The 11,700-nt window shown below is 50.0% G+C and overlaps 1 protein-coding gene across 2 annotated transcripts in view; it reads right to left on the bottom strand.

The window, feature by feature from the left end:
• Positions 1–490: 490 nt before the first annotated feature.
• ECE2 (endothelin converting enzyme 2) overlaps positions 491–11,700 on the bottom strand; it is a 31,936-nt gene continuing 20,726 nt past the window's right edge. For both annotated transcript variants that reach the window (XM_037525201.2, XM_054700414.1), the window contains 12 exons: positions 8,433–8,621; positions 7,735–7,877; positions 7,295–7,409; positions 5,104–5,214; positions 4,028–4,126; positions 3,853–3,930; positions 3,242–3,345; positions 2,924–3,034; positions 2,731–2,798; positions 2,360–2,550; positions 2,148–2,243; positions 491–1,439 (listed from right to left, as the gene is read on the bottom strand). In XM_037525201.2, coding sequence (XP_037381098.1) covers positions 1,263–1,439; positions 2,148–2,243; positions 2,360–2,550; positions 2,731–2,798; positions 2,924–3,034; positions 3,242–3,345; positions 3,853–3,930; positions 4,028–4,126; positions 5,104–5,214; positions 7,295–7,409; positions 7,735–7,877; positions 8,433–8,621 — 1,482 coding nt within the window. In that variant the 3' untranslated portion in view covers positions 491–1,262. The remainder of the gene's footprint in view (positions 1,440–2,147; positions 2,244–2,359; positions 2,551–2,730; positions 2,799–2,923; positions 3,035–3,241; positions 3,346–3,852; positions 3,931–4,027; positions 4,127–5,103; positions 5,215–7,294; positions 7,410–7,734; positions 7,878–8,432; positions 8,622–11,700) is intronic.

The following is an 11,700-nucleotide window of genomic DNA, read 5'->3' as shown; positions in this document are numbered from 1 at the left end:
TAGGCGAGACGAGTGGCTCTCAAGAGCTCTGAGCCTTTGAGGCCATGGGGAAATGCATGTCTTCTCAACCACATGCAGAGACGGTGCTCTGAGTTTCAGGGAATGGTATGCTACCTTGGTCAGGCCTCTCCTCTACTGCAGGGTAAGACCCACCCACCTTCCAAGCTGACTCTGGTCTTGTAGTTAGCCAGACTCAGTGTCAAGTCTGGCTGCAGCACCAGTGGAGGGTGGCAGCAAATCCTTCCAGCTGTAGAGCAGCTGGTGATGGGACAGCAGAGGATGTACTCTGCCCAGCCAGACTCAATTTCATTCTGTTCTTCCATCTTGCCTCTCTTCCTGTCTTCTTGGGGCTTCAAATCTCAGTCCTTTGTGTCTGGCGAGTAAGCAAATGAATGCTTAGAAGAGTGCCTGGCATGTAGCAGGTGCTTAATAAACACTGGTGGAATGAGTAAATGAATAAATAAAAATAGGATTGAAGGAAGAGACAGGCTGACGGATGTGTGTCTATTTATTGGCACAGGGTCCTACAGGGCCAAGACCGCTCCCTCCCCACCCGCTTCTCCGTAAAAATCTCTTCTTTCTCCCTGCTCTGTCTGCTTTCCTACTTGACCCAGGGAGTATCAAGCCACCCCCTAAGACTTATGCCCCAAGACATAGGAACTAGCATCTCCAACATGTACACACTTCCCCTCTGAGCCCACGGAAACCAGGAGGCAGCAGGAAGGCTTGTAAAGGCCCTCAGATTCCCACTAATAGCTGAGCTCCGCTGATCTATGGGTGAGGATTGGCAGCAGTACTGAGAGCAGCAACATGAGGAGCATAGGGTAGGAGGCAGCCCGTGAAGGTGGGGCTAAAAGGAGCTGAGTCCACTTCTAAGTGAGTGCACTGAGTGAGATTTGGGGAGAAGCACTGTCAGAGTTTGCCAGGCACAGCAGCCCCCAAGCTGAGTGAACTCCAGATCAGAACATGGGGACTCCTTCCACTGGAGAGCTGGTGCCCCCAGGCCAGGCCTCCTCCAGACAGGGTGACAGGGAAGGATGTCACAGTGAATGGTGGGGGCTCTGCTGGAGGCAGGGGCACCCCCAAAGCAGAGGCACAATGTGTTAGTTGAGGAGGGACTGGGATTCATGTCACCTGTGGTGTAGAGGGGCTGGACCCAGCCCAGCTGGCATTTGCCTTCTCCAAACCCTGGAGCAGACAGTCTTGCTGGGCAAGCTGCCCCAGACCCTGGCAATCGCTGGCCATTCTCCCCCGACCCAGGTCTACCACACCTCACAGAGCTGCCCTGGGTTCATGGGGGAGCCGACAGGGCAGCCGAAGTGCCGCAGGAAGTCACGGGAGTTGGAGAGAGTGCCCAACACACGGAAGCGGGCAGGACTATGGGGGTCGGTCACCAGCCCCTCGTGAGAGCTCTCGGGTGTGCGGACCGAGCACCACACCTGCAGGCCAGGACAGACACGGGACATATGGTGTCTAGTGTGGGCTGGGTCACAGACACGGCTACAGCAGAGCCATCCCAGGGACACAAACCACCACTTCCCCAGCCCCTCAGCTCTGGAAGCCTTGGGGACAGAGGAGGGGGCGCAGCCAGCATCTCGGCCCCCACCTCCTCCTATTAGCACCAAGGAAGGGGAATGCATCCTCTTTCCCAAATTCCTTTAGGACAATAGATTGCCAGGATGGACATGTCTGAGGGGAAAAGGCACAGCCCCCAGAAGCCACCTGCTACAGTGCAAAGTACCTAGAGGAAACCCTTCCTGAGCCATGCTCTGCCACTTACTTTATTGCTGGGTAGCCCTGAATGAACCACTTTGTCCCCGAGCTTTAGTTTCTCTTCCACAGCCACCTCACAGGAACATGGTGAGGATGAATCCTGCTCCCCAACCTTGCCCCTCAAGCAGGGCAGCCCTGCCCTATGAGATCTGCAGAAGCCTCCTGAAGAATTCTCCCACCTCAGGCCTCCTTACATGCACTCATGGGCCCCTGCCCGGATCTGGGCTCTGGGCCCTCTGCCTTCCCAGCTCACCTTCCACAACGCAACTTCGAGCCCATTTCCCAGTTGCTTTCCTGCAAGCCCCAGACTTCTAATGACCCACCCAGGAGGGAGTGGGAAGGGGCAAACCCCAGGCCATCCAGGAGGGCAATACCTGGGCAAATCCCACAAAGAAGAGCTGGTGGTTGGTGAGTCCCACAGCTGGCAGCTGCTGCTCCTCCCCATGCTTTCTCAGCCATGCTTTGTAAGCCTGCGGTTCGGCACAGGGGTGGCAAGTCCATTAGGAACTGCCCTTGACTTATACCCACTGCCTTTCGCCCCCAGGACAGGAGGACCTCCTCTATTGGAGGGTCAGTGGCTACTCACATGGTAGGCCGCCTTCAGCCCACCGTTGTCAGCGATGTTCTCCCCGAGTGTCTGGCGGCCATTGAGTCTCTCCCCGTTGACCTGATACTGGCTATACTGTTCCTCCATGCAGGCTGTGTGGTTCCGGAAGGCTGCCAGTGACTCATTCTGCCACCAGGGCCGCAGGTTCCCTTCCTTGTCATACTCGCGCCCTAAGGAGAACTAACCTTTGCAGCCCACGGAAACCAGAACGTAATCCTTAGGGACAGGAACACCCCCAATAGCCCTGGTCCACAGACTCCGGGGTACCAGGGTCTGCTCCCAACATCCCAAGGTCTTTCAGGAACCCCTGGGAAATCAAAGCTGGAGGGGACAATTCCATGGGCCTCTACCTTGGTCATCAAAGGCATGTGTCAACTCGTGGCCCATCACCACGCCGATGCCACCGAAGTTCAGGGCCCTGGGAGATAAGGAATGCTGAATGAGGACATAGTGGGGGCACTTCTGAATCCTATCTCCAGCCTTGCTCCCCGCTCACCCGCAGGCCCAGGGCCCAATACCCAGCCCCTCCTGCCTCAGACACACTTGGGGTGGTTGCGGGCGTAGAAGGGGGCCTGCAGGATGCCAGCAGGGAAGACAATTTCATTCTTGGTTGGTAGGTAGTAGGCATTCACTGTCTGGGGTGTCATGCTCCACCTGAAAGACAGAGAGGAAGAGGCTAAGGCTTCCTACTCCTGACTCAGCTCCCATCCCAGCAGCACTGACCTACCTCCTCCAAGGACCTCGTGCCTCTGGTTTGGGATCAAACTTGCTCCCCCACAACTCCCCCCATGTCCCCCATTCCTGGATAAGCCCCTCCTCCCACCTCTCGCTGCCCCAAGTGACTCCAGCTCCCATTCTCACTGGTCCCGGCTGGGAGGCTTGCGGAGCTGGTCAGCCATCACCTTAGCGGAGAAGTTATACAAATTCAGCATGTTCTGGAAGAAGGAATCTTCAGAGACTTCATACTGTGGGAATGGTGGGAAGCAGAGAGTGAGCAAGAGAACATGTTTGAGAAAATAATGACCCCAGTTTGACCACTAATTAGTACCTCTCTGAGTCTCAATTTTCTCAACTATAAGATGGAAGTAAAATATCTAGTATCTAGTAAATAATAATTGCCAATATTTAAAAATTACTCATATTACAGGTGATTTATTTTTATTACATGTTGCCTTCTTTTATTCTCACAAACACCCTATGAGGTAGTTACTAATAAGACCCACATTTTACGGATGAAGAAACTGAAGTCCAAGCAGGGTAAAAACAGGATTTGACCCAGGTTTGACTGCAGATCCCTGCTTGTTACCACAGTTGTTTCACCGCCCTCTGGCCACAGCCTGGCACAGAGCCAGCACCGAGCGCTGGTTGCCGGTGCTTGTCTCTGAAAGGAGCCAACAAGCACCTCTTTCCCTCCCCAATACTGAGGCCCAAAAGCCAAAAAAACAGTGTCCCCCATGAGCCAAGGTACTCACCCCATCATAAACATCATCCAGCTCTTTGGGGTCCAGGATGAAGTCCGGGAAACCAATCATATCATAAATGGCATCTGCCTGAAGAGCCCAGGTTACAGGTTTTTCACCCCAGGTCAAAAAACTGTATCCCCTATCCCCACCTCCAGAGGGCACCCCAAGCCTGGATACGGCTCACTTTCTCCTTGGCTGCCTGGCGGGTCTTCTCATCCATCCAAACCAGGCGTCCCAGGGCCTCCTCAAAGGCAGTCCGGATCTCGCTGATCATCCCCTCTGCCTGGGAGGGAGGGAGGGGATGCAGTCGGGACCCCACCCACATACTTCCTTTCTCCCCATCCACCCCTGTGCCCTGCCCTGTCCTTCCAAGGGGACATGTGGGGGTGCCCAGGCTCTTGAAATAAGACTAAGCATCTGAGAAGGATGAGAAGAAAATAGGATTTGGGAAGGTACTAGGATTGGGGGTGACTGTTTTTCAAATTAATTGAAAACTATGAAAAGTTACTTAAATCAATAATATAAATATAGTGCATTGTTTTTTATCTAATTATGAAAGGAGGGCATTAATAGCAGTATATTTAGAAAGAAGAGTCAAAAAAGAAAATAGATGACTTTTAATCCCCTCACTCAAGACGTAATTCTTTTTAACATTTTGATTATCTACTTCTAATGTTTTTTCCTGCCAGGATACACATACATAATACAGAATTATGTTGTGCAACATGTAGATGTACATGTACATACACATGCATGTGTCTATATATGTGTATATATATGGAGTTGGAGGGGTTAGGTGACATATCCCAGATTATTCATGTGTGTATATGTGTGTTTGTGTGTGTTTGTGTGTGTTTGTGTGTGTGTCTATAACTTATTTTTTTCTTTTCATTAGTTCCATAGCTACCTCATAATCCATCCTATCATTGTTCTATTCTCCTGTGATTACCGTGTACATTCTCCCCTACTATAAACAACACTGCCATAAACATCCTTGCTGATAATATATTAAGCACATTCATTATAATCTCCTAATAAATAAGTATTATTTTTCTGGTTATAAAGATAACAAACTCATCATAGAAAACCTGGAAAATATAGAAAACTTTAAAGGACAGAGAATCCCTCATAATCCCACTGCCCAAATTAATCAGTAAATTTGTTGACTAATGTCCTTCCAGTTTTTTTCCTACATGTGCACACATATATGGACAGTGACATTTAAGTAAAGGGTGGTGCTGGGAGAATCTGAAGACTCACAATTTCTTTGCTTTGCCGGTCAAATGTGGCCTTCACAAAGAGGGAGCCCAGAGCGAAGCCAAGGGCGTCATCCGTATTGGAGATGCAGGTCTGCCACCTGGGTATGCAGGACTGTAGAGAGGAAAGTCAGTCCCCCCGGAGACAGCTCTGTCCTCCCACCTGAGGGCGTTCTCCGGGGCTAACCCCTCTCAAGTCTGGACAACAGAGGCCCAGGCTTGGGGTGCCATCTCTTCCTTGGACTCCAGAGTAATGAAGAGCGGTGTCCCAGTGTGCCAAGCCCAGCAGGAAGGCCTTGGGAGGAACATGTGGTGCCCACTCTATTCTCAGCGTTCTTCTTCTCTCAAGTTTCTAAGAGGCCCATTGGGGTCCAGAAGTCTCTTTTCTCAGCTCCACATCTCAACCTTATATCCAGTCAGTCCCCCCACGCCAGAAACCTGGAAGTCATGAGCTTCCTCCATCTCCTTATCTCCACATTCAATTTATCAGCATTTCTACTAACCCCACTTCTTAATCCTCTCCCCTATCTATTCCCTTGCCATGTCTCTGCCCTACACTATCATCTATAGCCTAAAGATTGCCATGGCCTCCTATCTAGACATTCAGACTCCATTTTCTTTTTTTAATATTTTTTAAAAAGATTTATTTATTTATTTACACAAGCACTGGGTACAGTCAGAAACGCGGGAGGGTGAGAGAATTCACCAGAGCCAGAGCAGGGAGCAGAACAGGCAGAAGGACCGAAGTACACTGCTGAGGGGAGCAGCGGGCGGCAGGAGAGGTCTGCGCACCATGTGGGACCCTCACCCAGAGGCCAGGAATGGAACCGCGCTGCAGAGGCTGGAGGCAGCTTCGCAACCCAGCGCTCAACCGCTGCGCCACCTGGGAGGCCCCAGACTCCATTTTCATCCCCACTCCCATGCCAATTCCCTCCATCTTCCATTAACTTCCAGAAAGATAATTGTAATATGTAAAGCTAACCAGGCTATTCCCCTGCTCAAACCATGCTGTGCTTCTCCACCTGACACAATCAAGGCAGACTTAAGCCAGCACTCAGGTTTCCTCATGGAATGTCCAGGTCCACCTCACCATCCTCAGACTCTCAGTTGTCCTGTTCTCAAGTTTATGCCAAGAACCCTTCATGCTCCTTCTGGCCTCTGGGAATTTGCACATGCTGTTCTTTCTGCCTGAAATGCTCTTCTCTCTTGCTTTCTTGGAGAATTCATTCCTCAAATAGTACCTCTTCAGAGAAGTCTTTCCTGGGGCTCCCCCGGCCCCCCGCCCCACCGCCTGGGGGCCAGGTCGAATATGCTGTCCCCATTTCTGACCTATAGCACAAAGTCTTTGATACAATGTGAGAAATAATTGCCCCTAAATAGAATATGTTTTTGTTTACATGTCTATTTCTGGCCCATCTTTAAGTACATTTATTCTTCCCTGTACCATCATCATCAGAGCTGCATTGCCTATATATACCAATCATCGGGAAGGCGGGTAGTTAAATTATGTTACTTTAGTTCTCATAAAAACCCACAAGGTATTCCTGTTTTAAAGACCAGGGCACGGTGGGCCTCCCCTGGAGACGCAGCGGTTGAGCACTGGGCTGCGAAGCTGCCCGCAGCCTCTGCAGCGCCAGCTCGATCCCCAGCAGCCAGCAAGGGTCCCACATGGCACGCAGACCTCTCCTGCCGCCTGCTGCTCCCCTCAGCAGTGTATTTCTTAGTCAGTCTGCCTGTTCTGTTCCCCGCTCTGGCTCTGGTGAATTCTCTCACCCTCCCGCACTTCCAACTGTACCCAGTGCTTGTATAAATAAATAAATAAATCTTTGACCTCCCCTGGTGGCACAGCGGTTGAGCGCTGGGTGAGGCTGCCCGCAGCCTCTGCAGCGCCAGTTCGATCCCAGGCTACCGGCGAGGGTCCCACACACCAAAAAATAAATAAATAAATAAATCTATCTTAAAAAAAAAAAAAAAAGACCAGGGCATGGAGTTGGAGAGACTAGGTGACATGCCCAAGGCATGCCCAAGGTCCCATAAGCTAAAAGATGGAGAACTTGAGCTTGGAAACTAAATTAGTTTGGTCTCTAAGCATGTGCACCATACTATACCATGAGGCAAATGGTGCCTGGCACACAGTAGGTGTGAAGCATCAACTACACCAGATTGGAAGGTGGGGGCAGAGTGAGAGAGCTCACCTTCTTGGTGCCATAGAGGGTCTCCAGTAACTTCTCTTGTGCTGACTCAAAGCGCCGGTCTAGGCTTGAGGTTGTCTTCTGTACCAGGTTCCAGATGAGATAATTGTTTAAGATGCTGGTATGCAGATGGGGACATAAGGAAAGGGCAGGTAGGATATCATTTCCACCACAAACCAGCTGCACAAAAGTTCAGGCAGCAGGAGTCCTAAGAGCTAAATGTAAGAGCTATCTTAGAATCACTTTCTCCAACGCTGGGACTGTACAGATGACCCTCTGGAGCCACAGCCTAGGGGAACAGCCCACTGACATTCCATTTTGATGTTCGGAAGGTCCAGGGCCTTGCGAAATGCTGGATGAGCCAGTCTCCTATGCCCAGTTCCTGTCTGAGACCTGTACAGAGCCCTGAGCCCCACCACCACATTCCCTGGGCTCCCCCTTACATTGGCTCTGTGCGGTTGATGAGCTCCGACACCTGCTGCAAATAATCCGTCCCATATACCACCACAGGCTCAGAGTCACTGAGCTCTAGAGGTGACAGCAAGAAAGACAGAAATTCCAGCCAATCCATGGAGGGGGCCAGAACCTGAAAGAAAAAAAATTATCTCAAGCCTCCCTGCCTGGCCACCTGGCTTCCCGCAGACCCTTGTTCACTGATCTGCTGGAGCCCGGGCACTCTTCTCATTGCCATGCAAGGCTACTGGCTACTCAGTGGCCCTTTCCTATAATAAACCCTTTCCAGGGCTGAGCATCCACAATCCGGGAGCCCAACAATTTATACAAGAAAAACCACCATGTGTGATTTCAGCTGGGCACAGATATCACAGATTTTCCTAACAATTGATGAAATATCACTTCCCTGACACTACCCAGTCTTCCCATACCCAAACCTGATTATAGAAACCCTTACCCATTACTTCTTCATAATCCAATAACTAAAGGGGTCAAAGCCCCTTTAGTTATTGTTTTGGATTTTTAATATAACCCCTCTATGCAATCCCAGAAAACATGAAAAGTACGATGAGATGACCCAGAGAGCAAACAAGGGAAGGTGGGAAAGCTTGGTTGCCTAAGGAAGATGTCATGAAGGGAAGCTGGGTGCTGACCCCCAGCTCTCTCCACGCCCCAGCCCCCACCCCACCTGCAGCTCTGCGATGCTCATCTTGTGATAGATCTTCTCTTCATCGCGCCGCTGGTCCTGGGGTACTGTGATGTTAGCCAGTTGTATCTCCAGCTCCAGCACCTGCTGCATCTGCTCCCGTGTGGAGGCTGGTCGTCCCCCCAGCAGCACCCCCAGCTCCTCCATGTAGTCCAGGTAGGCAGTCAGCACCTGTCAAGGCCCAGAGTCATCCTCTGAGCCCAGCAACAAGTCCTGCCTACGGCTGCGAGAGGCTGCTCTGACCACCACCTCACCATCTCTTCTGCTGACTTTCTTCACAGACACTTTCTTAGATAACCTGGTTTCATTTCTGTCATATTATTCACCACCATCTGCTAGGATCTTATTTATTTATTTGTGCCTTTCTTCATCACCTGTTTCCCCCAGCAGGTTAATTCTAGGGGAATACCATTCCATACTGAGTGTTTTTTTCACCACTCTATCACCAAGGCCTGGGATAGGGCCGAGCCCAGAACAGGTGCTCAATAAACATTTGTCCAATGGACATCTGCTTCCCATTCTGCTCTTCCTTCTTATTTCCTACATTCTTCTGAGTTTTCCCAGCCCGCCAGTGACCAGGCGCCTCCACTTAACAGCTGAGGGAATGCCATGGGGAATCTGGTTCACATTAGCTTCAATTCTCTTTTGCCTTCCATCCTGCCAGGCCTAAAATTTACTGCTTTCTCTCTCCACTCCCCTCTGATCTCCAAGGGGGATAAAAGCACACAAAAGAAATATTAAGTCAGTGGTGTAGAGAAAAAGAAATGTTAAGTCAATGGTGTAAAGAAAAATGGTATTGTTGGCAGGAATGTAGACTGGTCCAGCCCCTATGGGAAATAGTATGGGGGTTCTCAAAATATTAAAAATAGACACATCATATGATCCAGCAATCCTACTCCTAGGTATCTACCTGAAGATATCTACCTGCAGGATTGAGGCTATCAGAGGGTGGGAGTGGGGAGTAAAAAGGGGAGAGGGCCCAGTGGACTATGGTGAAGGATTATGGGTGCTTTAGTGGTAGGCAGGTTGTGGTAACATGCAACTGAAGAGGTGTGATCCTATATTCCTAAATCATAAACAGGGTTGTAAACCAATGTTACTGCAATAAAAAATAACACAATTTAAAAAAATTTAGCTATCACAGTACACACATGTATTAGATTCTCTGCTGGGGCTTTACAAATAATGTATCTTTGCCACACACCCCGCCCCCACCCCTCGCACAGCAATTCCATGGAGTGGGTATTTGCCCCATTTTTCAGATGAGGAAACAAGCTGGGGAAGATTACATGACTTGATTCACACCTGCGCCCGGGGCTGGAGGAGTGCAGGGCCATTGGCCCTGGGCCAAGTACAAACCCAGATTGCCTGGGTCCCTACAACACTGAGCTGCATGAGGGCAGGGGCTGTTTTGCTCCATTCTCTACTGTAGTCTCAGGCTCTAGCACAGCATCTGGCTTATAGTAGGAACTCAATAAATATTTGTTGAATGAAGGAATGAAAACCTGCAGTCACCATCCCCACCCCCACTCCCACACTGCTGAGCAGGGACAACTCCCAGGGACAGCTCCTCACTCTTTATCTGGAAGCCCCACCCTGTATTCCCTAATCTCCAAAGAGCATCTCCTTTTCCCCTCTACTGAGGAGTATTAGATCCCTTAATAACCACTCCCTGCCCTAAATGCCCAAAAACAGATGACTGGATCCAGAAGATGTGATATATATATATACAATGGAATACTACTCAGCAATCAAAAAAGATAAACTCACACCAATTGTGGATACATGAATGGGGCTTGAAGAGATTATGCTAGCAATGGGCCTCCCCGGTGGCACAGTGGTTGATCGCTGGGTTCCGAAGCTGCCCGCAGCCTCTGCAGTGCCGGTTCGATCCCCGGTTGCTCCCCGGCCACCAGAGGAGGGTCCCACATGGCGCGCAGACCTCTCCTGCCGCCCGCTGCTCCCCTCAGCAGTGTACTTTGGTCCTTCTGCCTGTTCTGCTCCCCGCTCTGGCTCTGGTGAATTCTCTCACCCTCCCGCGCTTCTGACTGTACCCAGTGCTTGTATAAATAAATAAATAAATAAATCTTTAAAAAAAAAAAAAGAGATTATGCTAGCAAAATAAGTCAGAAGGAAAAAGATAAATATCAGGTGGTTTCACTTACAGGTGGAATACAGGGAAACTGAACAAAGGGTCAAAAAAAATGGACAAAACTTGCAAGCTGACCATAGCTCTGAGGCTTATGCAGGGAAGGCGGAGGGAGAGCACACGGGACTGTGGTGGTGGGAGAATTATGGGGACTACACCTGAGGGGAGAAATCAAACATGATGCAAAAATTAACTGTGGCATAAGAAAATAAATTAATTTTTAAAAACAACCACTGTCAGTACTTCAAAACTTCTCCTTTACCCTGCCTCTCCTCTTCCTTGCTGCTGGTGGCAGAGGAAGAGGTTTGAGTACCAACCTCATCAGGCCAGCTCCCAACGGGGATGGCTGACTCCACCAGGGATCTGGCCCCAACTGAGCCCTTTTTCCCCACCTCATCAGCTTACAATTTACTTTTGAGACTTTCCCAAAACCTGTTTTCTTCCTAAGTTGTTTTTTTTTTAAGATTTATTTATTTATGCATACAAGAATTGGGATACAGGCCAGAGGTGTGGGAGGGTGAGAGGATTCACCAGAGAGAGTGGGGAGAAGAACAGGCAGACTGACTGAAATACACTGCTGAGGGGAGCAGTGGGCGAGAGAGACACTACCCCCTGTCTTCCCTTACCCAAACCTGACTGTAGAAACCCTTACCCATTACTTCTTCATAATTCAGTAACTAAAGGGTCAAAGCCCAGCAGAGCAAGCACCCTCTAAGAGACGCTTTAGTATCTCTTCTGATTGTTTTGTGGCATCTTGTACAAGTTGTTTTGGATTTTTAATATAACCCCTCTATGCAATCCCAGAAAACATGAAAAGGACGATGAGATGACCCAGAGAGAAAGCAAGGGAGACAGGAAAGGTCTGCTGCACCATGTGGGTAGCTCCCTGGCTGGCCGGGATTGAACTTGTGCTGCAGAGGCTGCGGATTGCTTCATAGTGCGGTGCTTAACCCCTTGCGCCACCAGGGAGGCCCCTCCTAAGTTTTCACCTACATGAACCTTTTGTACCGAAGCTCCCCCTAGATGCTGGGACAGGAGACCCAGCCCAAGACAACCGAGAGACAAACTGAGGCCTTCTCCTGCCCCTTTCCAAGTGCTGGA

Source organism: Talpa occidentalis, unplaced genomic scaffold (genome assembly GCF_014898055.3).
Source record: "Talpa occidentalis isolate TD23 unplaced genomic scaffold, MPIMG_talOcc4v2.1 talOcc4.4, whole genome shotgun sequence".
Classification (NCBI taxonomy): Eukaryota; Metazoa; Chordata; class Mammalia; order Eulipotyphla; family Talpidae; genus Talpa; species Talpa occidentalis.
This window is presented reverse-complemented; position numbering and strand designations above follow the sequence as displayed.